Source organism: Rhinatrema bivittatum, chromosome 2, assembly GCF_901001135.1.
Source record: "Rhinatrema bivittatum chromosome 2, aRhiBiv1.1, whole genome shotgun sequence".
NCBI lineage: Eukaryota > Metazoa > Chordata > Amphibia > Gymnophiona > Rhinatrematidae > Rhinatrema > Rhinatrema bivittatum.
This window is the reverse complement of record NC_042616.1, coordinates 265,995,454-266,019,986: the sequence shown is the minus strand read 5'-3', so window position 1 is coordinate 266,019,986 and position 24,533 is coordinate 265,995,454. Positions and strand designations below refer to the sequence as shown.

General features: G+C 48.2%; 1 protein-coding gene across 7 annotated transcripts in view; it reads left to right on the top strand.

Annotated features, from left to right (window-relative positions):
- Window positions 1–24,533, top strand: part of HERPUD2 (HERPUD family member 2) — a 168,162-nt gene that overhangs the window by 77,859 nt on the left and 65,770 nt on the right. For all 7 annotated transcript variants that reach the window (XM_029589485.1, XM_029589484.1, XM_029589481.1 and 4 more), the window contains 3 exons: window positions 7,179–7,283; window positions 12,634–12,767; window positions 21,103–21,225. In XM_029589485.1, the coding sequence (XP_029445345.1) occupies window positions 7,179–7,283; window positions 12,634–12,767; window positions 21,103–21,225 (362 nt within the window). The remainder of the gene's footprint in view (window positions 1–7,178; window positions 7,284–12,633; window positions 12,768–21,102; window positions 21,226–24,533) is intronic.

Genomic DNA, 24,533 nt, shown 5'->3' with positions numbered 1-24,533 from the left:
ATGTTCCACTTCCTTTGGGGAATGAAGCATTTACGGCCTCCCGTTCAGAATCCTTGTCCCTCCTGGAGTCTTAGTGTGGTTTTGAGGGCTATGTGTGCATCACAGTTTGAACCTTTGAAGCATGCTACACTAAAGGATTTCACTTTGAAGGTGGTCTTTTTGGTGGCTGTTTCCTCAGCCCAGCAGGTGTCTGAGTTTCAGTCCTTGTCTTGTAGCGAACCCTTCTTGCAGATTACGGATTTGGGAGTGTTTTTGAGAACGATTCCCTCCTTTCTGCCTAAGCTGGTGTCATCCTTCCATTTGAATCAGTTTGTGGAGCTCCTTTCCTTTCCAGTTTCAGATGCCTCAACTCCTCAGTCCAGGGATTTACGGAAGTTGAATGTGAGGCGGGTGCTGTTACATTACTTAGAGGTTACCAACAGTTTCCACCTGTCTGATCATCTGCGCTGTGGAGCGGCCCCAGGCGGGCGCAAAAGGTGTCTAGTGCCTCTGGCTGAAGGAAGCCATTAGCTCTGCGTACATCTCGAAAGGTTGGCCGGTGCCGGTCGGGCTTCATGTGCACTCTACCCGCTCGCATGCAGCCTCTTGGGCTGAGTGTCAACAGGTTTCGCCTCAGGAAATCTGTAGAGCGGCTACTTGGAAGTCCTTACATATGTTTGCCAAGCACTACCGCCTTGATGTCCAGGCCCAAGAAGGGTGACAGGGTGCTTCGAGCGGGACTCTCGGGGGCCCACCCTCTATAAGGTAGCTTTGGTACATCCCAGCTGTCTGGACTGATCCGGGTACGTACAGGAAAAGGAAAATTGGTTCTTACCTGCTAATTTTCATTCTTGTAGTACATCAGATCTGTCCAGACTCCTGCCCAGGTTGGGTTAGGGGATTTGGAGAGTCCGCTCGATCAGTGTTTGGCTTCAGGTTCTAGTCCTGGGCAGGCGTGCTGTGCGGACATCAGTTCTTATTCAATTTCCAGGTTTCTTCTTCCCTCTGCTCATTCAGGGGGAAATTTGTACATAGTGTGTGTTGCATTCCTTTCATCTGGCTTGGGTACACGTCAATACTGATGGGAATGCAGGTGGCACCTCAGCTTAAGGGCAGAGTCAGCCAAAAACTTCTTTGTCTCCATCTGCTGGAAGGGAGGCAAAACCCAGCTGTCTGGACTGATCTGGTGTACTACAGGAACAAAAATTAGCAGGTAAGAACCAATTTTCCTATTTTGTGTGCCCAAGAAGGAGGGCTCCTTTCGTCCCATCCTGGATCTCAAGAGGGTCAACCATCACTTAAAAGTGACTCACTTTCGCAAGAATCCTTGCGTTTTGTAATAATGGCGGTGCAAATTTCTGACCTCCTTGGATCTGTCTGAGACTTACCTTCATATTACCATCTGATTGGGACACCAACACTTTCTATGCTTTGTAATGTAGGTGCGCCATTATCAGTTTCAGGTGCTGCCCTTTGGTCTAGCCACCGCTCCCAGAAAACTTTCCAAGGTTATGGTGGTAGTAGTGGCAGCCTTGCAAAAAGAAGGAATGAAAGAAGGAATGCTGGTACATCCATATTTGGACGACTGACTGATTTGAGTCAAGTCTTCGGCAGAGAGCCACCTGGTGACACCCAAGTTAATCTCCTTATTGCAGGAACTCAATTGAGTGGTAAACCTGACCAAGAGCAATCTTCAGCCATCCCAGTCCTTGCAATATCTGGGGGTCTGGTTCAAGACAGGACAGAGTTTTCCTACCAGAAGTTCGGATCCAGAAATTGATTTCTCAAGTGTCAGTTGATGAACACCATATGATCGACAGTGTGGTCCTACCTACAGGTGCTCAGCTTGATGGCGGCTACTCTGGAAGTGGTGCTGAGGGCAAGGGCACACATGCTTCCTCTTCAGCGCTTTCTGCTGTCTTGTTGGAACCTGCAACCTCGGGACTATGCAGTTTGGCTCACTTGCCGATGGAACTCTGTTCCCACCTCCGGTGGGGGTTGCAGGAGGATCATCTGAGAAAAGGAGTTCCCTTGTCCTCTCTGAACTGGTTGGTACTCACAACAGATGCGAGTCTCCATGGTTGGGGAGCTCACTGTCTGGAGTTAACGGCCCAAGGGTGTTGGAATGCTGACAAGGCCTGCTGGAACATCAATCATCTGGAGGCCCAAGTGGAAGGTTAGAATGCTTGTAGTTCAGCCACAGGCTGTGTAATCAAGCAGTTCACGTGATGTCAGATAATGTGACGACAGTGGCCTATATCAGTCGCTAGGGAGGAACCAAGAGCCAGCAAGTGTTGCAGGAAATAAACCAGCTTAAGGAATGGCGGAAATTCATCTGCAGATGATCTTAGCTGCTCACATTGCAGGAAAAGACAATGTAAGAGCGGACTTTCTTAGCAGGGAGAGAGTGGGTGTTGTCAGCCAAGGCTTTTCAGCTGATTGTGGATCGCTGGGGCCTTCTATTCCTAGACTTACTGGCGACTTCTCGAAATGTGAAGGTTCCTTGATTCTATAGTCTCAGGAGAGATCCATGGTCCCTGGGAATAGATGCTCTCATACAGGTCTGGCCAGAAGACAGATTGATTTATGCCTTTCCTCTGTGACCCTCGCTGGGCTGGATAATTCGCAAGATCGAAGGCCACAGGGGGCTAGTACTCCTGGTGGCGCAGGACCTGTCTTGGGGTCTGAGGTATGTGGATTTGTGAAGACTCCTGGGTGAGGTCCCCCTTTGAATTCTGCCACATATGGATCTGTTACAGCAGGGACCAGTTCTTCACGAGGATCTGACTCAGTTCTCTCTTACGGTTTGGCCATTGAGAGGGCTCGCCTTTTAAAGTGTGGTTATTTCTCTGCGGTGATTGCCACCTTACTCCGCGCTTGCAAGTTCTCCACTTCCTTGGCTTATGTGTGGGTTTGGAGAGTTTTTAAAGCCTGGTTTGAGGAGTGGGGTTTTCTTCCTCTTTCAGTTAAGATCCCTCTCATTCTGGAATTTTTGCAGGATGTTGACTAAAGGTTTGGCCTTAATTCCTTGAAGGTGCAGGTTGTAGCTCTCGCCTGTTTCAGAGGCCTGGTGAATGGTGTTTCATTGTTTCATCCTGATGTTGCCTATTTTTTGAAGGGAGTGAAGCATCTTTGGCCTCTCTTGAGGTTACTGGTTCCCTTGTGGACTCTTAACTTGGTGTTGGATTTTTTGGCGGGGCTTACGATCCAACCGCTGCATAGCCTTTCCTTGCGGTTGTTGACTTTGAAGACTGTGTTCCTGGTGGCTATATGTTCAGCATGTCAAATTTCTGAGCTGCAGATCTTGTCTTTTTGGGAGTTGTTCCTTCAGGTGACTCCCTGTACTGTTCAATCCTTCTTGCCCGATGTACTCTCAGACTTTGACTTGAATCAGTCCATTTCCTTGCCATCCCTGGATAAAGTCAGGGCTGCGGAGGAGTATTGCCTCTTGCGCTCCTTGGATGTCAAGCGCCTTGTCATGCAGTATCTGAAGGTTTCTGAACCTTTTCGAAAGATAGACCGCCTGTTTGTTCTCCATGGCAGGAGTAAGCAGGGCACTTCAGCTTTGCAAGCTACCATAGCTCACTAGATTAAGGAGATAGTCATGGCCACATATGTGGATGCTGGAAAGCCGTTGCCTACCCAGGTTAGGGCTCATGCCACTAGGGCTTAGGCAGTGTCTCCCTTCGATACCTGCTGAGCTACAACGTGGTCCTCTTTACACACTTTTTCTAGGTTTATTGTCTGGGTGTGCAGGCCAGGGAGAATGCAGTCTTTGCATGTGCAGTGTTGACTGAACCGCAGGCAGCCTCCACCCTGTTGGGGAGTAGCTTTGGTACATCCCATTGGTCTTGAGTCAATCTGTCTACATGCTAGGAAATGGAGAAATTACTTAGCTGGTATTTCGTTTTGCTTAGTGTAGACAGATGGACTATAGAAACACTCAAGCAGCTTAAGCTCTGGGTCCCAAGGGATTACTGGTAAGTGTTCATTCAGTTTCTAGCTTGGGGTACCTAGTATCTTACATGAGTTCAATGTTTATGATTGAGTACATTCTGGTTACCTGTTTTTTAATCATGTTTTTGCTAGTCTGTCCACAGTTGCTTTTGAAGAGAATACTGGCAGGCTGGGTTCGTCACAGGACTATATATATACTGTGATGTCAGCTTGCTCAGTCTCCATCTGTTTGCAGGGGAGCATAAACCCACTGGTCCTAAGTCCATCTGTCTATATTAAGGAAACAAAATTATCAGGTAAGTAATTTCTCCAATAGCTTTATTTTATCAAACCACATCAGTCTCAAACTCATTCGATAAGAAAGCAACTTTTGTCTAAATCCTCCTGTATGCTGCTCACAGTTGCTTCCTGCACAGCCTAAGCTTGGCTGCATTCTATGGGCCTGGTTCATAGGTACCAGGCCCTACTGCCACATCCCACCGTTGTCTGCAGCTGGGGTTCGTCCTTCCCCTTTCACTATGGCTGTAACTACATCCACCCATGGCAATGTTCACTTAAAACTCCTGACTTGCAGTTTCCCTGAGTGTGTCCTCTTCTGAAAGGGATCTCCACTACTCGTTCCCAAGTCCGTCTGCTCTGGCTTGTCATCAGGGCTGCTGTTCACCTCCATCTCCTCTCTCTTCATCTGGTTCTAGTAGGACTCCTTGCTGTTACTACCCTTACCCCTCTTTCACACAAGCTCTCACCCTTCTCCCACCATGCCTAGGCTCTCTCGTCCTTGAATAGGTCAAAGCCTGGGAAGTTCCTCCCCCTCTAGAATGCCTGTGCCTTCTGGGAGTTGGAGTCCACCTCCTATTCTGATTTTTTTACATACCATATCTCCTTTCCAGGTTTTCCTTACAACCCGCTGTCTTATCATATCTGGGAGCTTTTCATTTCCAATCACCCTGAGATTACTATGGATGGGGGAGGGGATGAGGGACTGGATGTGCACAAACTTACTCTCATATACACACACTACACACTCACATGTTCACGATCACTTTCACATACACACATTTTTACATGCTCTCATTCCTCATTCTCTGATACATTCTCACATGCTCACTTACACCTTTACTCTTCTCATTTTCCCCACATACACTCACACATGCTTGCTCACTCACTTCTCTCCCTCTTTTACACACACACATGCCCACTCACCCTCACACCCTTACTCATTCAAACATTCACTTCTTCTCTTCCTCCTATACAAACACACTCACTCTGAAATTCTTTCCCCTCCCCTGATATACTCCCTCCCCTATGCACACACCCAATCACATATATCTCTGGGTGCTGCAGCAAAACCAATCTGCTTGGACCCGGAAGAAGAAAGGAATGTCAATGGTCTTGCGCGGCTGAAAAAGGAGGAACTACACAGTGATTTCTACCATCTCCGGACCTTTTTAACTCTTAACTTTGCTTCCTCATGACACCACCTGCTCTTGCACAGCCTGCTTCCTGTATCCAGTCATTTGCCAGCCCCATCCTGTTTGCCTTGGCCAATGAGCATTGCAATTTCCTACCCGTGCATCAAATTAGGAGTAAGAAACAGTCAGCGTCCACTTCCGCAGCCCAGGAAGAAAAGGAAGAGCTGCTCTTCCAGGAGCCCAAGTTAGTCTGCTGTTGCTAATGTGTTTTGAAAGGGGGAGAGAGAGAATGAATGAGCATGTCTGAGAGTGAGTGTGTATTTGTGTAGGAAGAAGAGATCTGAGAGTGTATGTAGGTGAGTAGCAGAGAGCTGTGGGCATGTGTGTATGGAAGAGGGAGAGATGTGAGTGTATTGGTGGGAGAATGGCAGAAGTAAAGGTGTAAATGGACATGTGAGGGAATGAGCAGTGAAAGTAAGTGTGAACATGTAAGAGTGTTTGAGAGCATCTGGTTCCACTGTGCAGTTGCCCCCCCCCCCCCCCCCCCCCCCCCCCCCCCCCCCGGTAATCTATGGTAATCTCAGGGTGGCTGGAAGTCAAACGTTCCCAGGTATGCTGATTGGTCTCAGGGCAAAGAAAAGGAAGGAGGAATTATGTTGGCCAATCAGATGCCTCCTAGTCTGACTGCTTCACTAGTGCAGCAGCAGGGCACCCGGATATTATAGGTGTTGGCTCGGAGACCCAGTAATTCCATTAGTCTCTGGGTCTGATCCAGAGAGTTCCCTGACATGCTTTTTGTATTCACCCGAGGAATATAATGTCCATCAAAGTATCTAAAAATTGTGACTTGATGTCTGCCACTATGGTGGCCTCTTGCTACATAAAGAAGGCACAGACCAAGCCAGCATTCCCTGCCAACAGGCCCCATCAAGGAACAGAGACTGGGGGGGAAAGAGACTGGAGGGAGGGAAGAGCAAAGAAAAGCGGGGGGGGGGGGAGGCGAGAGAAGAGCAAGCCTCTCTTCCCCCAAATAAGTAAAAACACAATTCATGATGCTTAGTTTTCCTTCTATAGAACATACATTTGCATTTGATTATGATTACGAATTAAAGACAGGGTAGCTTTGAATCATACATACTGATACCACAATGTGCTCTGATCTCCCTGTCATTTCAGCTGAACTGACCTGTTTCCCTAATAGAATGAAAAAGAAACATTCTAAGTATTGGGGGTGTTGAAGGCACATGAAAAGTATGGGGTGCTCTATCTACTGATTGAAATTGAGTGGTTACTGAGTTATTAGGATCTCATAAGGTCACTTGTCCTGTAGGAAATAATGCTAAAAAAAAAGAGAAGTACTTCTTATTTTCCTGAATCTTTTACTATTTATGGCCTACCAGTCTATTCAGATAAAAGCCAAAGGTGATTCCGCCATCAGGAGCTAACAACCTAGGGGAGGAGTTCTGTAAGGCCAGAAGAAATGAAATGTATGGTATTAAAAGTAAGCAAAGAGACCCTTTGCGAGTATGAGTAGTTACTTTTTCTACTTAAATCTACAGGAAGCATCCAAGTACAGGTTTTTTTTTTTGTTAATTTTATTTAGTTCTAAATAGAATTCTTTCTCTGTATATAAAAGTTAAAAATAAATAAATATCATCCGTCTTGGGGGTGGAAGGGGAGATGTTGTCAGCTTATATATTTAGGGAATCAAACTGAGGGCCAACCCAAGGAGGATACCACAGTATGCACTTGCCCTTTTAAATAACTTTATTTGAAAGTTTCTCAAATGTTGTTGCTTAATCAGGTTTTCTTTTTTGTTGGTAAATTTAGCAAGATGAATATCATATGGTTCATCTAGTGTGTGCCTCGCGAACTCCTCCTGGATCTCCAAAACCCAGCACCAGCCGAGAGAGCGTTGGAACCAGCAGTAGCTCTGTAAGTTGTTAATTGTGAGAGAGTCAAAACTCATGTGTTTCATTTGAATCTTGCTACTTTTTGATCAGCTTCACCTGAAATTTTTTTTTTAATTATCCAGAAAATTGGGTACTGTGTATATTGCTTAAAAGGAAGGTATCTGAAAATGGTTTGTTTTCTTCGCTCATTTTATATTCCTTGGGGGAGCATTAAAAATAGATGTTACTTTCATTTTCTTTATCTGTTTTGGGTGTCTCCTGAAGGAGGGGTCTTAAGAACAGCAAATGGATCTGGTTTCAGGATCTCCAAAGAGAATATTCAACAAATGTATTTATATTCAAATGGTCTAAGAACAAAATTAGTTTGCATAGTTTTTGGATACTTTGAAAGCCATACTTGTGTTTGGCCCTTCAGGTCTGGAGTTGAGAACCCCTGGCATAATTTATGCATAGCTCTGTTTTGGATGCAGCTGATCCTGTGTCCCAGGGCATTTATGGTAATTGAATCCATTGTGAATTGTAGTTAGCACTAGAAGGATATTGTTTCCAGGTACAAAGAATCCTTCATTCTGATTAGTAACGAGGTATAGGTGGGAATTTGCAGCATAGCAGAGATGTATACTGAGTGGGTGGCAAGCAGGAAATTACATTCAGGCCGATACAGTACAGTGCGCTCCAACGGAGCGCACTGTTAGCCTGCTATTGGATGCGCGTTTTCCCTTACCCCTTATTCAGTAAGGGGAGGAAAACGCGCGTCCAACCCCGCGGCACCTAATAGCGCCCTCAACATGCAAATGCATGTTGATGACCCTATTAGATATGCGCGCGGGATACAGTAAGTAAAATGTGCAGCCAAGCCGCACATTTTACTTTCAGAAATTAGCGCCGGCCTGTTGGTCTGTAGCCAAGATACAAGTGGTTTTAATTTGAAACGCATTATTTTAAAGATTTTTATATACTGCGGCACGTGTGGCACATCACCTCGGTTTACAGTAAACCTTCAGCAAAGAGCTTTAAATGGAGCAAAACAAGTAGCATGTTTAACAGCAAACTAGGAGAATATATATCATATACTTAAAGTTAACAAGTGTAAGTAGGATGGTAAGTATCATAGCCGTAAGAGTAACCAGGAAAACAGATATTGAATTACAAGAGTAAATATGTTAGGGAGCTTTTCTAGGGGAGAGGGGGGTTATGGAGGGATTGTAAAACTAGGGGAGGTTGTAGCAGCAACATATATGGCTTGTATGGGTCCCCGTCAGTCAAGGTAGGATTTTTTGAACAGCCAGGTTTTTAGGTTTTGTTTAAATTTTCTGTGGCAAGGTTCCTGGCGCAGTTCAGAGGGCATACTGTTCCAAATTGTGGTTCCAGCTATGATGAGCGATCGTTCTTTTGTAGTTGCATGTTTGGTCAGTTTAGGAGAGGGGATCGGCAGTCTGGCTTGATGCTGGGGTCTGGTTGATCGGTTTGACTTTTTGAAAATAAGACACATTTCCTAGCGTGTAGCAGATGGACTCAAAACAAGTGGGTATAGTGTGCTCGTGCTAGCAGTTGGAGACTGATCTGACGTCAGCACGGGTACATATACCCCCGCGGGAAGTGCAGCAATTCAGTAATTTCCATCTCCAAAGCAGTTTGGAGCTACCTCATGCTCGCTGAGCGTTTTTCCAAATTCTAACGACTAAATTCATAGAAGAAACCTACTGAAGACGAGCCCCGCACTCCTGCGGTGATACCATTCAGTCCCTCCCCCAGTTGAGTTTCCCGAGGTGATTTCCGTGGTCCCCCTCGGAGGTAAGAGCCTCGGTCCGGTGGCAGACTCGCTGCAGGGACCTAGCCCCCGAGTGAGAAGGGCGCGGCGTAGAGGCGGCCTTGGTCCCGGCGTGGACTTGGCCCCCGAGCGAGACGAGTTCGGGCGCAGCCTAGAGGCAGCGGGTGCACTTCCTCGAGCGCGGCGGTGACGGTACTTACCCTCTCCCCCCGCAGCCGGAGACCGCCCGGGTCGCAGCCGGGAAGCGCTGAAGACAAGGTAAGGCGTACATCTTTACTTGTTGGTCTCCAAGGAAGCGAGGATTAGCAGAGTCTGCCTACGTGGCAACCCGCCAAGGGGGTCGCCATTTTGCTTGCCTGCTCACCTTCTGCCCTGGTTCGTCAGCCGTGCAATAGGCGCATGCTGCTAGGCGCCCGTTGATACGCGCACGTGGACAGGCGCAAGCGGATAAGCGCAGATTGGTAGACGCACATCTTTTGCGCATATTACAAAGCGCAGACTCCAGCTGGGTCCACAGACGAGATGGAGCGTAAGAGAGCCCATGCGTCAGCGGAGCCGGCACCTCCAGAATCAGGCATAAGCCTCTGCTCTGCATGCAACCTCAGAGCCACTCAGAGTGAGGAAACAGACTCCCTATGTGCCCAATGTGAAGAGGCCCTGGGAGTTCCAGGCCAGGACTGGTCGCAGCCCAGCGTACTTGCCAGTTCCTCAGGGAACACCCCGGACCTAGCAGGCAGCGGTGAGCCGCCAGGGAACCCGAGAGACCTGGTGCCCCTAAGGTCAGATCCGGCTTCGCTCTCCTGGGTGGAATTATTCAAGGGGATTCATGCCTTTGTCACAATGCAGTCTGCTCCCCGAACGGGTCCATACGTACAGAATGACCCGGCCCCTGGACCCTCAAGGCTTAGGCACGGCCACTCGCCACCCGGAAGCCCCACTTATGGGGATTCAGATTGCTCTGAGGAAGATGACGAGCCCCCCCGAGGAGGGAGAACTTCCCTCGGGGATTGAACCATATCGGACCATGAGGCGTTTCTTTCTGAAAGAGGATCTCCCAGGCCTGATCTCACAATGCCTGTCGGAACTGGCTCTCCCGGGCCATGACACCCCAGGGGAACCTAGAATGAACCCCCTGTTAGAGGGCCTGCGCCAAACGACTCACCATTTTCCCCTCCTACGAGCAGCACAGCAGCTAATCGATCTGGAATGGAATGCGCCGGAGGCCTCATTCAAAGGGGGTCGGGCCTTGGCTGGCATGTACCCCTTAGACCCGGTGACCAAGGAGATGCTGGCGTGCCCCCAGGTAGACGCCATAGTTAGCGCAATTGTGAAGCGCACCACCATTCCGGCGGAACCAGAAGCAGACAGGTATCCCTAGAAATAGCCCCCCTTATGACTTGGGTGGAAGCAAATCTCCAGGACATCTCCACCATCCACATCGCCGGGAAGGACAACACCACGGCAGACTTCCTCAGCCGAGAGAACCTAAACCCGGGGAAATGGCAGCTGTCACCCACAGCTTTCTAGATGATTGCGGATCAGTGGGGGGACACTGGGCATGGACCTACTAGCGGACAGGTCCAATGCTCAAGTACCCAGGTATTTCAGCCGCAGGCGGGATCCTCTATCCCAGGGGATCGATGCCCTGGTACAGCCATGGCCTTAGGGGTTCCTGCTAAATGCTTTTCCTCCATGGCCCCTGCTGGGCGCCATTATACACAAGATTCAGCGGCACAGAGGACTAGTTCTTCTAGTGGCCCCGGACTGGCCAAGAAGACCCTGGTACGCAGACATGAGAAGACTACTGGCAGGGAATCCACTGTCACTGCCTCCACACAGGGACCTGCTGCGGCAAGGTCCCATTCTCCACGAGGATCCAGCTCCATTCTCTCTTACGGTCTGGCCATTGAGAGGGCTAGACTGAAGAAAAGAGGATACACTCCTCCAAGCACGCAAGTTCTCCACATCACTAACATATATACGAATCTGGAGAGTATTTGAAGCCTGGTGCGAATCTCACGGCACCAATCCACATGCCGCTAAAATCCCTATCATTTTGGATTTCCTGCAAGATGGACTTCAGAAGGGGCTGTCCCTCAATTCCATCAAGGTTCAGGTGGCAGTGCTATCCTGCTACGGTCCCCGGAGTGACGGCAACAGCATTGCCACACACCCAGACGTTTCACATTTCTTGAAAGGAGTCAAACACATTCGCCCGCCACTGAAGTGGCCAGTGCCCTTGTGGAACTTCAACCTAGTTTTGGAATTCCTAGCGGGACCTGCCTTCAGACCCCTTCGAGGCCTGTCCCTCCATTTGTTGACCTTGAAGATGGTGTTCCTGCTGGCACGCCGCATCTCAGAGCTACAGGCGCTGTCCTGCCATGATCCGTTTCTCCGAATCACTCCAGAAGCTATCCATCTTCGCACGGTTCCTTCCTTCTTACCCAAAGTAGTCTCACACGTCCACCTCAACCAAACCATATCCTTGCCCACTACGGAAGGTTTGAAGAAGTCTGAAGAAGGTCGAATACTGCGCCATCTCGACATCGGCAGGCTACTGTCCAGATACCTGGAAATGTCAGAAGCAGTACGAAAGGCTGACCACCTGTTCGCCCTTCACAGCGGGAAGAAGCAAGGAGAAGCGGCCTCACGGTCAACCATCGCCCGCTGGATCAAAGAAGTTATCAAGGCAGCCTACGTAGAGGCGGGAAAACCACCACCTCTACGGGTCAAGGCTCACTCTACCAGAGCGCAAGCGGCCTCTTGGGCAGAAAGTAGGATGCTGTCGCCTGCAGAGATATGTAAAGCGGCAACGTGGTCCTCTCTCCATACCTTCTCCATATTCTACCGTCTGGACGTCCAGGCCAGGGAGGACACAGCATTTGCGAGGGCAATCCTGAACGGACCTCGGGCAGCCTCCCACCCAGTCCGGGAGTAGCTTTTGTACATCCCACTTGTTTTGAGTCCATCTGCTACACACAAGGAAATGTAGAGATTACTTACCTGATAATCTCGTTTTCCTTAGTGTATGCAGATGGACTCAGCATCCCGCCCGGCTGCCGGTATACATGGGGATTAACAGACTCACAGTAAGCCATGTTTCTTATAATAGGCCATCCACCCTGTCGGGTGTCGACTCCTTCCGGTTGAGAACACTGGCGGTCTCCAGCTACTGTCAATCGGTCAGGGTAATCCTGTTCATTCAATCGATCTGTCAGCTACACATATATCCATACAGCTTTTGCAAGGAAGATTACTGAATTGCTGCACTTCCTGCGGGGGTATATATGTACCCGGGCTGACGTCAGATCAGTCTCCAACTGCTAGCACGAGCACACTATACCCACTTGTTTTGAGTCCATCTGCATACACTAAGGAAAATGAGATTATTAGGCAAGTAATATCTACATTATGTTTGGTCTAAGAACTAGGATTAGTTACTCCAAAAAAACATGCCTGTTGGGGAGATCTTGAGGACTGATTTGAAAACCTCTGCCTTAAAAATTATGCTTGTGAATAGTTCTTATCGATTTTGAATATTTATTTCACACCTCATATGGAAGCTTAAAGGTTCAGTAAAATGTGTTTTTGTCATTTTAAGAATGCAGAGCATTCAAGATCATCAAATTCATCTACGAGCCAAGAAGTTTTGACGGCATCTAGAAGCGCTAGTTCAGAGGGACTAAGACAACGTAACCTTATGCAAAGCCACTCCTTACCATACTTCATGCAAGGGTAAGTCCGCCTACTTTAGCTATTCATCATTTCAGCAACATGCAGTTATGATTTGTTTTTTACAGGTGGAAGGAAGGGAGTATGTTTGTTTTGTTAGACAGTAAAACAAGGAAAGAAGTTATACTGAGAGAGCTGGAGAAAACATTTTTCCACCACCAGTGCATTTTGTTCAAATGTGTGTCCTTTCCCTGGCGCTGAGGAAGTCGAGGACCCTGAGGTCTGGGGGAGAGGAGAGACCATCGAGGATCGATATCCTTCTCTCTGATCCTTGGGGGTGCCAGCTAGAGGGGTCGCGAGAGGGAGCGACTGAGATGGCTCTCTGCGATCCTTGGACTTCAAAGAGACTGACACAGGTGTGGAGGATTTTGGGGTCCCGAAATGTTTTTCCATTTTGTCGAGGCGTGCCCTACGCCTTTTGGTGAAATTGAATTACATGTATAATGTTATGTGCACAAATCCCAGGTGGTTTTATAGCAAGCGATTTACATAAACTGCACAGATCAATATGTTTGGATGTAACAAACTAAATAAATCTGTGTTTTATGTACACAAATATTTTAAAATTTCTCCTTAAATTCTGTTATTGGATAGAGATTATCAGACGTTCATAAAACTGCGATGAAAGGGGAGGTATATTTGGGGTGGGAGAACTTAATCTGCTACATCCATGTTGCAGAATCAGTTTCTTGGACTGCAAGTTCGCTTCTGAAACAAATGGAACAGAATTCACAAGGGAGAGGGGTGATACTAGAATTAGTACTTAAAAATCAGGAAAAAGATTCCAGTGTTGTGCGTGGTCACATGACCTCCAGAGATATCAGACAAGCTGAACTGATATAAGAAAGTGCATTCGGCTTAGTGCACTACTTCAGCTTTAGTGTACATATTTGCATCTGGAGCGAGTAGACTAGATCAGTGGTTCTCAACCTTTTTTCTGTTGGGACACACCTGATAGATCTCACATGCGTGACACACTGAACACATGACTGTCACAAGGCTAAATGTATACTTTGCATCCACAGGAACCCCACCCCCGACCCTCAGCAATGGGTATAAAGCAGAACTGAACATTCCCCGTACAACTCATCATACAAAAATGATGATCTGGTGTTCTCAATAACAGCAACACAAACTCCCTCAACTACCAGGCGCAATAGCCCTACTTATAAAAAGATAGCAGTTCACCACCTATTGAGAAAACAACAAGTAAGGTGAGGTATTTAACTAGCCTACATGCTAGTTAAATACCTCATCTCTGTCACACACACAAAATCGACCTTCACCAAGTACAGAAAGATCACAAATTATGAATATGGAGACAAACTGGAATGGAAACCCAAAAAAGCCACTCTGCATGCAGTGTGAAACTTGAGAAATGGAAACAGAAATAGCACCTAACATAGTACCAGGATCTGCAGTAATGCACACAAACTAATCTGCACAAAGTTACACCTGCATTATGGCATGCACTCAAATGGAACAACCCTGCCTATAAAAAGGCAACTCTACAAATATTAAACCAGGCCCTAAACACCAATACCCCTGCAATCAGGGAAACAGAAAAAGCCAAGTGCTTATAGATCTCCACATTGTTTACTAGCTGTAAAACTATATGAATAAATGTTTCAAAAGAACAACATCTAACAATTAAAAACTCTTAAACTCTTAAAAATATTAAAATTTCTCTAAACACCAATAAAATATTTCCTAGTGTGTAGCAGATGGACTACTGATAGCAGTTGGAGACAGATCAGATTTCAATCTGACGTCAGCCCTAGTACATATACTCCTGCAGGAAGTGCAGCTCTTTAGTATTTTCCATCTCCATAGCAGTTAGGGACTCTATGCACGCTCGCACAGCGTTAGAGTAATTTTACCAAAGAAAACAAAAATAAGAAAAAATCTTACCTCTACAGACGAGCCCCGCTCTCCTGCAGTGACACTCATTGGGTCCCTCCCCCAGTTGAGAATTCCTGAGGTGATTTCCATGATCCTTCGGAGGTAAGCCTTGGTCGGGCGGCTGACCCTTAGCGGGGACCTAGCTCCCGACATCGGGTGAGGCTGAGAGGCGGCGGGTGCAACCTTGACTGCGGCGGTGAAGGTATTTTCCCTCTCCCCCCGCAGCCAGAGACCGCCCGGAACGAGACCGGGAAGTGCCGAGACAAGGTAAGGTAGAAATCTATTTAAAAATCTCTGGTCTCAGAAGCTCGAGGAGCCGCACAGGTCTCCAGTCAGGACCAGTGCCACCGGGTTGATCTGCCCTAGCAAGGCTAGACCCCGGTCAGATCAGAGGGTCCTCCCACGTGGAGACCCTCCGAGGTGGTCGCCATATTGTCCGCGTGGTCGCAGTCACCATTTTGCTCTGTTTTCCGCCCTGTCTGCCGTTCCGATCCGTGCGCACAAGACACGCACAGCCACGCGCTTACTGTGCCGGGCGCACAACAGCGCTCGCATCTCCCTGAGCGTGCACCAAACCTACGTGCACAACTTCGACACACACCTGAGCGCACAACTGCAGTTTACGAGCACAAGCCATGGCACCACCAGAAAATAAACTCAAAGCTCTGGGCCTTTGCCCAGCATGCCACATTAGAGCTGCACAGCATGAGGAGGCCACGGCCCTGGGTATACAGTGCGAAGAGGCCCTAGGGGATCCAACTCATGGCCCTCCCCAGCCGGTACCAGGCTCCAGCCTCTCGAGCAGTACGCCAGACCTAGCATTGCACGGCGCCCCTTAGTTTAGACCCAGCATCTATCTCGTGGGTAGAATTCTTCAAAGGTCTGCATACCTTCGTCCACATGCAACCGGGGCCTCCTATAATATGGCCACAGGCTCCACCAGAGGACCTCAACATGCTGGGACCCTCTATGCTCAGGGAAGTGATCCCACCGCCCAGAAGCCCCACCTTCAGGGACACGGACATCTCAGATGAGGAGTCAGAACCCCTGGAGGAAGGGGAACTCCCTCTGGGGACAGAGCCCCCACCGAACAATGGGACGCTTCTTCACCAAGGACGAGCTTCCAGACTTGGTCACACACAGCTTAAAAGAGCTTGCTATCCCGGGCACAAGTGCCTTGGGGGAACCTAAGACGAACCCACTATTAGAGGGACTCCATCAGACCTCCCGCCATTTCCCACTATTACAAGCTGTCCAGCAACTAATTGACCTGGAATGGGATGCCCCAGAAACTACATTCAAAGGGGGCCGGGCTCTGGCAGCCATGTACCCTCTGGATCTAGCCGCCAAAGATCTCCTGGCATGTCTGAAAGTGGATGCCATGGTCTGCGCGGGCTCGAAGCACACTACTATCCCGGTGGAGGGAGGGAGCAGTGCACAAGGCAGATGTCTGGAATCTATCCTCAGACAGTCCTTTGACATCTCCGCTGTGTCTTTACAGATCACGGCCTGCTGTGCCGTGGTGACACGCGCCTGCTTAGAACAGATCAGGAACAACACACCTGGGGGAGTCCCTGGAATCAGCTGCATCATTCCTCGCAGACGCCGCTTCTGATCTGGTACGCACAGCAGCTAGAGGAGTGTCATCCGCCGTGGCAGCCAGAAGGCAAATCTGGCTCCGAAACTGGTCGGCCGACGCATCCTCCAAAATGAGACTCACAAGGATGCCTTTCAAGGGAACACTCCTGTTCGGAAGCGAACTAGAGAAACTAGCCAGCAAATGGGGCGAGTCCCCACTGTCGCGGCTACCGGAGGGCAGGAATAAGAGAAACCAGTGATCCTTTCCCCGAACCTCCAGGGGCAGAAGATAACAGAGCTTCAACCCATTTAGAAGCACATATCAAGCGGCCCGCCCCGCAGGCCGGAGACAGTCTTTTCAGAACAAGCACAACAAAAGGGGAGCCAGCTCGGGCTCAGACCCCAGCTGCACCCCACAATGAAAATCAGCCGACCCGTCCAAACGAAGAAGCCATAGAGGGCAGACTTGCCCTATTCTATCAAAGATGGGTCGAGAGAACTTCGGACAAGTGGGTCCTATCTGTCATTCGAGAGGGATATTACCTGGATTTCTACCATCTCCCTGCCACGACCTTTCCAAGAGGATAGCAGTGGAAGCTACACTGACCAGATTGCTAGCCTTAGAGGCTATAACACCGGTGCCTCTAACAAATAAATACTGGACATTATTCCATCTATTTTATCGTCTCCAAGAAAGAAGGAACGCTCAGACTCATCCTAGACCTCAAGGCAGTCAACCGTCACCTGAAGATTTCTCACTTCCGCATGGAAACCCTACGCTCGGTAATAAAGGCGATACAACCAGGAGAGTTCCTTACATCCCTGGATCTGTTGGAAGCCTGCCTACACATTCCAATCCATCAAGAGCATCAGTGTTTTCTACGCTTCTTGATCCTGGACTGTCACTACCAGTTCTGGGCACTACCTTTCAGGTTAGACACTGTGTCCCGGATGTTCACCAAGATCATAGTGGTGGCAGCATCACTGAGGAAGGAAGAAATCCACGTGCACCCTTACCTAGACGATTGGCTTATCAGTGCAAAATCCCCAGAGGGAAAGCCACCAGGTAACAGTCAAAACTCTACTGGAGAGCCTCGGGTGGGTGGTCAACACAAACAAGAGCTGCCTGCAGCCCTACCAATCTCTAGAATACTTGGGAGTCCGGTTTGACACCAGACAAGACAAGGTCATTCTGACGAGACAAGGAGATCAAAACTGATGACCCAGTTATGAACTCTGAGTGAACTTGGCCCCACAGCATGGGACTACCTACAAGTCCTCTGCCTCATGGCATCCACAGTGGAAGTAGTGCCATGGGCACGAGCTCACATGAGATCCCTACAACACTCACTACTATCACGATGGAATCCACTGTCCCAGAACTTCACCGTACATCTTCAGCTCCTGGACAGAGTTCGGGCCCAACTACGATGGTGGCTACAAGAAGCCTATCTGAGCCAGGGAACGAGACTATCCTCACCAACCTGGATCCTGCTCATCACGGATGCCAGCCTACGAGGATGGGGAGCACATTGTCAGGAGCTAACTGCCCAAGGGCAATGGAACGAAGAAGAGTCGGGATGGAACATCAATCGCCTAGCAGCCTGGGCAGTCAGACTAGCCTGCCTAAGGTTTGTTCACAGACTCAGACAAAGTGGTCAGAGAAATGTCTGACAACGCCACAACAGTGGCCTTCATCAACCGTCAGGGAGGAACCAGAAGCCAACAGGTGTCTCTGGAAATAGATCTCCTAATGTCATGGGTGGAAGTGAATCTTCAAGAGATCTCGGCCATCCACATCACCAGGAAAGACAATGTCTCTGCAGACTACTTCAACAGAGAGAGTCTAGATCCAGGAGAATGGAAGCTGTCGACCACAGCATTCCAATTGATAGTAAACTGTTGGGGAACACCAACCATGGACCTCCTGGCAAACCGGTTCAACGCCCAAGTACCCAGTTTCTTCAGCCGCAGGCGGGAACCCCAGACCCAGGGAATCGATAACCTGGTACAGACCTGGCCACAGGAGACTCTGTTATACTCCTTCCCGCTGTGGCCCCTATTGGGCGCAATCATCCACAAGATAGAACACCACAGGGGACCAGTACTTCAAATGACTCCAGACTGGCCAAGAAGACCATGGTACGCAGACATGCAAAGACTGCTGACAGGGAGCCCCCTGCCGCTACCTCCACACAGAGACCTGCCCCAACAGGGGACCGATCCTCCACGAGGATCCAGTTCGATTCTCTCTTAAGGTCTGGCCATTGAGAGGACTTGCCTAAGGAAGAGTGGATACTCGGGGGCAGTAATTGACACCCTACTCAGAGCACGCAAGTTCTCCACATCCCTAGCATACATAAGGATTTGGAGAGTATTCGAAGCCTGGTGCGAGGACCCGCGACATCATACCACACTCAGTCAAAATTCCTGCAATTTTGGAATTCTTGCAGAACGGCCTACAGAAGGGATTGTCTCTCAATTCCATCAAGGTACAGGTGGCCGCATTGGCATGCTACAGAACCAAGAGCGAGAGCGGCAGCATAGCCTCTCACTAGGATGTCTCCCGCTTTCTGAAAGGAGTCAAGCAGATCCGACCACCTCTGAAGTGGCTGATGCCTCTTTGGAACCTCAACCTGGTCCTAGATTTCCTAGCAGAAACCTCCTTCAGACCTCTCCGCGGCCTGTCTCTCCGACTATTAACACTGAAGCAGCCTTCCTGCTGGCAATTTGTTCGGCCCGTCGTATATCCGAGCTACAAGCACTGTCCTGCCGAGAGCCGTTCCTCAGACTCACCCCGGGAACCATCCAGTTACGTACAGTTCCGTCATTCCTCCCCAAAGTGGTGTCTCACTTCCATCTCAACCAAATCATCTCGCTATCGTCGCCAGATGAGCATGAGAATTCAGAAGAGGCTCGAAGTCTATGCCATCTCAACGTCGGCAGGCTCCTAGTCCAGTACCTGGAAAGGTCGGAATCCGTACGAAAGATGGACCATCTATTCGTCCTTCACAGTGGGAAGAAGCAAGGGGAAGCGGCCTCACAAGCAATCATAGCCCGCTGGATCAAAGAAATCATGGCCTATGTAGAAGCAGGCAAGCCACTGCCTTTACAAGTCGAGGCCCATTCTACTATAGCCCATACAGTGTCCTGGGCGGAAACCAAGATGCTGTCACCTACCGAGATCTGCAGGGTGGCGACATGGTCTTCCATCCACACCTTCTCCAGGTTTTACCGCCTGGATGTTCAGGCTCGGGAGGACACAGCATTTGCAAGGGCAGTACTGAGTGGGTCACGGGCAGCCTCCCACCCGATTCAGGAGTAGCTTTTATACATCCCATTGGTCCTAGGTCCATCTGCTACACGCTAGGAAATAGAGAAATTACTTAACTGATAATTTCGTTTTCCTTAGTGTAGACAGATGGACTCGGCATCCCACCCACGGCTGCTGTTACTCATGGAATTTTCGGGGGACATCCCCGGGAGCGAGTGATTAATGGGTAAGCCATACTTTCCTTCATCTAGGGCACCATTCCTACTGGGTGTCGACGTTTCTCAGTTGAGGGCACTGGCGGTCTCCAGCTATAGCCAATTCAACCAGTTCAAATTAAGTTAACCAAGTTATTCAAATTATTCAGTCATACATATATCCACAATGCTTTTCGAGGAGAATACTGAAGAGCTGCACTTCCTGCAGGGGTATATGTACTAGGGCTGACATCAGAGTGAAATCTGATCGTCTCCAACTGCTATCAGGCGTACACTATACCCATTGGTCCTGAGTCCATCTGTCTACACTAAGGAAAACAAAATTATCAGGTAAGTAATTTCTCCACTTCAAAACAGCAGACACATCACATAATACCCAATAATTAAAATGCAGTCAATCAAGAAAAATGAACTTAAAAGCCACCTTTACTTACCCTTTCCAGCAGTTCTCCTACTCCTTTCCCTGGCAGGCCACACCAGAAGCAGCAGTAGCTGCTGAAGCTGTCCTCATGGTTCTCTTCCTTAGGGACCACAATCAGTCGCTGTCTCACTCACTCTCACACCAGTCACACTCTTGGGACCAGTTTTTGTCTTACACACACCAGACATCTCCTTGATCAGTCATTCTCACACATACACACCTCACCTCTCTGACCACTCTCTCTCTTACTTACACACAAGCTTTCAAAAACACATACATGTTCTTTCTCTCACACATGCAGGCTTTCAATCACACACATGCTCGCTCTCTCATACACACAGACTGAAGCACCCTCCCCCTCACACACACAAGCAGCATCCCTGTTTCACATACACATCACACACACACTGGCCCCGGCTGGCCTGGTCTCCGGCAGTGGTAGTGCTCCGATCTTTGGCCCCGGCTGGCCTGGTCTCCGGCAGCGCTAGGATCTTCGGCCCCTGCTGGCCTGGTCTCCGGCGCCGGCAGCGCTCGGATCTTCGGCCACTGCTGGCCTGGTCTGTGGAGGCGGCAGTGCTCCGATCTTCGCCCCGCTGGCTGAGAGTAGTACGCAACACACCTGCCGGTGCTTGGCGACACATCAGTTGAGAATCGCTGGACTAGATAGTCCTTGGGGTCTTTGTTTCTTTGGTGGTATTTATGGGATTTTTGTCAATGAAGTCATTGTGGAAGTAATAAAAAAAAAAAAAAAAAAGGAATTTTCTTTTCAACAGAATTCTTAACTTTATGTAGGATATTTAATCTCACACAATTAAAATATTGTACAGAATTGTAGATATCGATATATATTTTTTTAATGCAGCCATGAAAAACACTTTGAATATATATAAAGCATAATATTGATATATAGTTTGGTTGCCTCTAAAAATTTATTTATTTTTTTTGTAGACATGTAGGCAATCAGTTTCCTGGACAAGTGATGCCAGCTGGATTTCCTGTGTATCCTGTCCTTAGTCCAGTGCAGATGATGTGGTGGCAACAGATGTATGCACGTCAGTACTATATGCAATAGTAAGTTACAGCTGATATACTCCACCCCCCCTCCCACACACACACACATTTTTTTAACATTTTATCTTCAATTTATGTTAAACATTTGGAACGTAGTACTATGCCAGGATAAGAATCCAATATTCTGTATACTTAAGCACTGCTGAAAGTTGTAGTATCACAATAATTTCCTACCCTAAACTTTCATTTAGGATATTTTAGTGTGTATCAACCCATAATGTCTGCTTTCCATTAGAAAGATAGGTGAAAGTGTTTGCTTGTGTATTGCTGCTCTGCATTTTCTCATAATCTTGAATATTTGCATCAAGCCACTGCTCACAAAAACTTTTAAGTATTGACTTTCAAAACCAAAGGGATATATTTTTGAAAGGAAAGTAATAAAGTAGTTTGAACAGTTTAATGCCCTGTACAGTTTGTCCTTTTTTCTTCCCAGTTCTCATCAGATAACCATGCTGCACAACTTTATATTCTCATCTTTTTCTATTACTGAAGGAGAGTGTTCTACAGAGGGAGCAGGATGTGGCTTCTTTCCAAGCTACTTTCAGATTTGCTCTTCAGATACACTTAATTGTCACTTTGAGAGCACTTGTTGATAACTCCCTCCCTCTCTATTTTCTTTCCAACTTCTCCTCCCCATCTCTATATCTGTAAACTGGGAGTGGTAATTCAGCAGTTTTCCCAGCCCAAGGGGCAAGATTATACAAGTAACACTAAAATATTCTTAAAGCGCAATCAAATTGAAACATCCTACAGCAGCAATTTATGATTGACTCGGGCAGAGCCACAGTTGCTGTAAAACTACAGTGCTATAGTTTTATTTTGAGCAGTTCTTGTGTTTAACCCATTCAGAAGTAGATCTTTTAAATGCACCGCTCTAAGACAGAGCAGCAGTACTCTAGTTGGAAAAATTAAAGGTTAGAATGTTAATCTCATTTTGAGACATGATGGGTCCAATATCCAAAACAACAAAGCTCCTGAATTTAGAGCCCAGTTTATGAAATATATTCAGCTGAATTTGGAGACCTGTTATCATTTGAAAATTCATATATATTCAGGGACTTAAAGGTTAGGCCTCTAAATGTAGGCCTTCTATTCATTTGTCTATCTTTAGCATCCTAAATTAGATGCCTAGTTCCGAAAATCAGTGCTAAGCGCCTAACTGTGTCCCTGTAGCCACCCATTTTTTTTAGAATCCTATGTTTAGGGACTTGGCTATAGTATATCTTTCAAAAGTACCAATTTAGACGCCTAACTCCAAAAGTTAGGCATCCAAATCCTTTAAAAATTGGCCCTGATGTGCTTTAGGAGCTGCTTGTTTTCTTCTAAGGAATGCATGGTGATACTTTCTACTGAGCTTAAGTCTTTGGCTGCCTCAGAAGTTCTCCCATACTCAGCAAAGGTTTAAGGGCAGTCCAGAGCACAGCTCCCAGAAGAAAGCTCAAAATTACAATGAGAATAACTTTTTATAATTTATCTTGGTGGTATACTAGTGTTTCAGTCTGGGTTACTTGTAAGTGATCTGTATTGGTTACGGCTGGAAACAGGATCTGGGTTTGATGGACCATTGGTTTGACCCAACTTAGTCACTGTTTAGGTTAGATTGGTTGAAGTGCTAGGCTAAAATTCATTATTATGGGACTACTCCTGTGTCTCAGACTGTAGTGTATTTGCATCCTCTATTTTCAGGACTGGTTGGGCTTGTATAAAATGTAGATGTGGTGTATTCTGGCCCAGGAAAAAGGGAAGATGGCTGCTGCTCTATGGTAACCTTTGCCACTCAAGAAGTATCACTAAGGATGCATCTCTGTTATGGTGACCCTTTGAGTCCTCGGGCTGGCAAGGGGCTCCCTATAACTGCACAAGCATGCTATCTGTGGGGAGAGGGGAAGTAATTAAATGGAAGATAAAAAAAAAAGGGGGGGGGAGAGGGGGAGAAAAAAGAGAACAAAAACAAACTGCACCATATGGCTTGCTTTCATTATTTTTCCCCAGAAGGTATACTGTGTTCCTTGTCATCCTGCTAACCCAGTCCAGATGTGTGGGTTTATGCTATCCTGCCAGCAGATGGAGACAGAACCATAAATTTTCAGTGATAGCACTGCTATAAGAAGTGGTACAGCACAGGACCTTGCCAGTATTTTCTGTCGCCAGCAGATGATAGCACGTGCTGTCCTGGTGCAGCAGAATTCTTTGCTCTTAAAATTTCAGGCTCTTGGGCCTTTCCTTTTTTTTTTTTTTTTTTTTAAACTTTTTATTTATAACTGCATGAGGGTACATAGTATTTTCCTAGCGTGTAGCAGATGGACTCATTACAAGTGGGTATAGTGTGCTCGTGTAGCAGTTGGAGACGGATCTGATGTCAGCACGTGGTACATATACCCCTGCAGGAAGTGCAGCAACTCAGTAATTTCTGTCTCCAAAGCAGTTGGAGCTACCTTACGCTCGCTGAGCGTTTTTCCAAATTATAACGACTAAATTCATAGAAGAAACCTACTGAAGACGAGCCCCGCACTCCTGCGGTGATACCCTCGGGTCCCTCCCCCAGTTGAGTTTCCCGAGGTGATTTCCGTGGTCCCTCGGAGGTAAGCGCCTTGGTCCGGTGGCCGGATCGCGGCAGGGACCTAGCCCCCGAGTGAGAAGGGCTCGGGCACGGCATAGAGGCAGCCTCGGTCCCGGTGAGGACTTAGCCCCCGAGCGAGACGAGTTCGGGCGCGGCTTAGAGGCAGCGGGTGCACTTCCTCGAGCATGGCGGTGACGGTACTTACCCTCTCCCCCCGCAGCCGGAGACCGCCTGAGTCACAGCCGGGAAGCGCCGAAGATCAGGTAAGGCGTACATCTTTACTTTTACTGGTCTCCGAAGAGCGAGGATTAGCAGGGTCTGCCTAAGTGGCAGCCCGCCAAGGAGGTCGCCATTTTGCCTGCCTGCTCGCCGTCGCCATCTGCCCTGGTTCACCGCCTCGATCTAAGCGGGGCGACGGGCGCTTATGTTAGACACCCGAAAATATTGGGCACCCATTGCTTGATAGGCGCACGGTTGATAGGCGCACGGTTGATAGGCGCACGGTTGATAGGCGCACGGTTGATAGGCGCACGGTTGATAGGCGCACGGTTGATAGGCGCACGGTTGATAGGCGCACGGTTGATAGGCGCACGGTTGATAGGCGCACGGTTGATAGGCGCACGGTTGATAGGCGCACGGTTGATAGGCGCACGGTTGATAGGCGCACGGTTGATAGGCGCACGGTTGATAGGCGATCAGACGCGATGGAGCGTCTGAGAGCCCATGTGGCCGCAGAGCCGGCACCTCC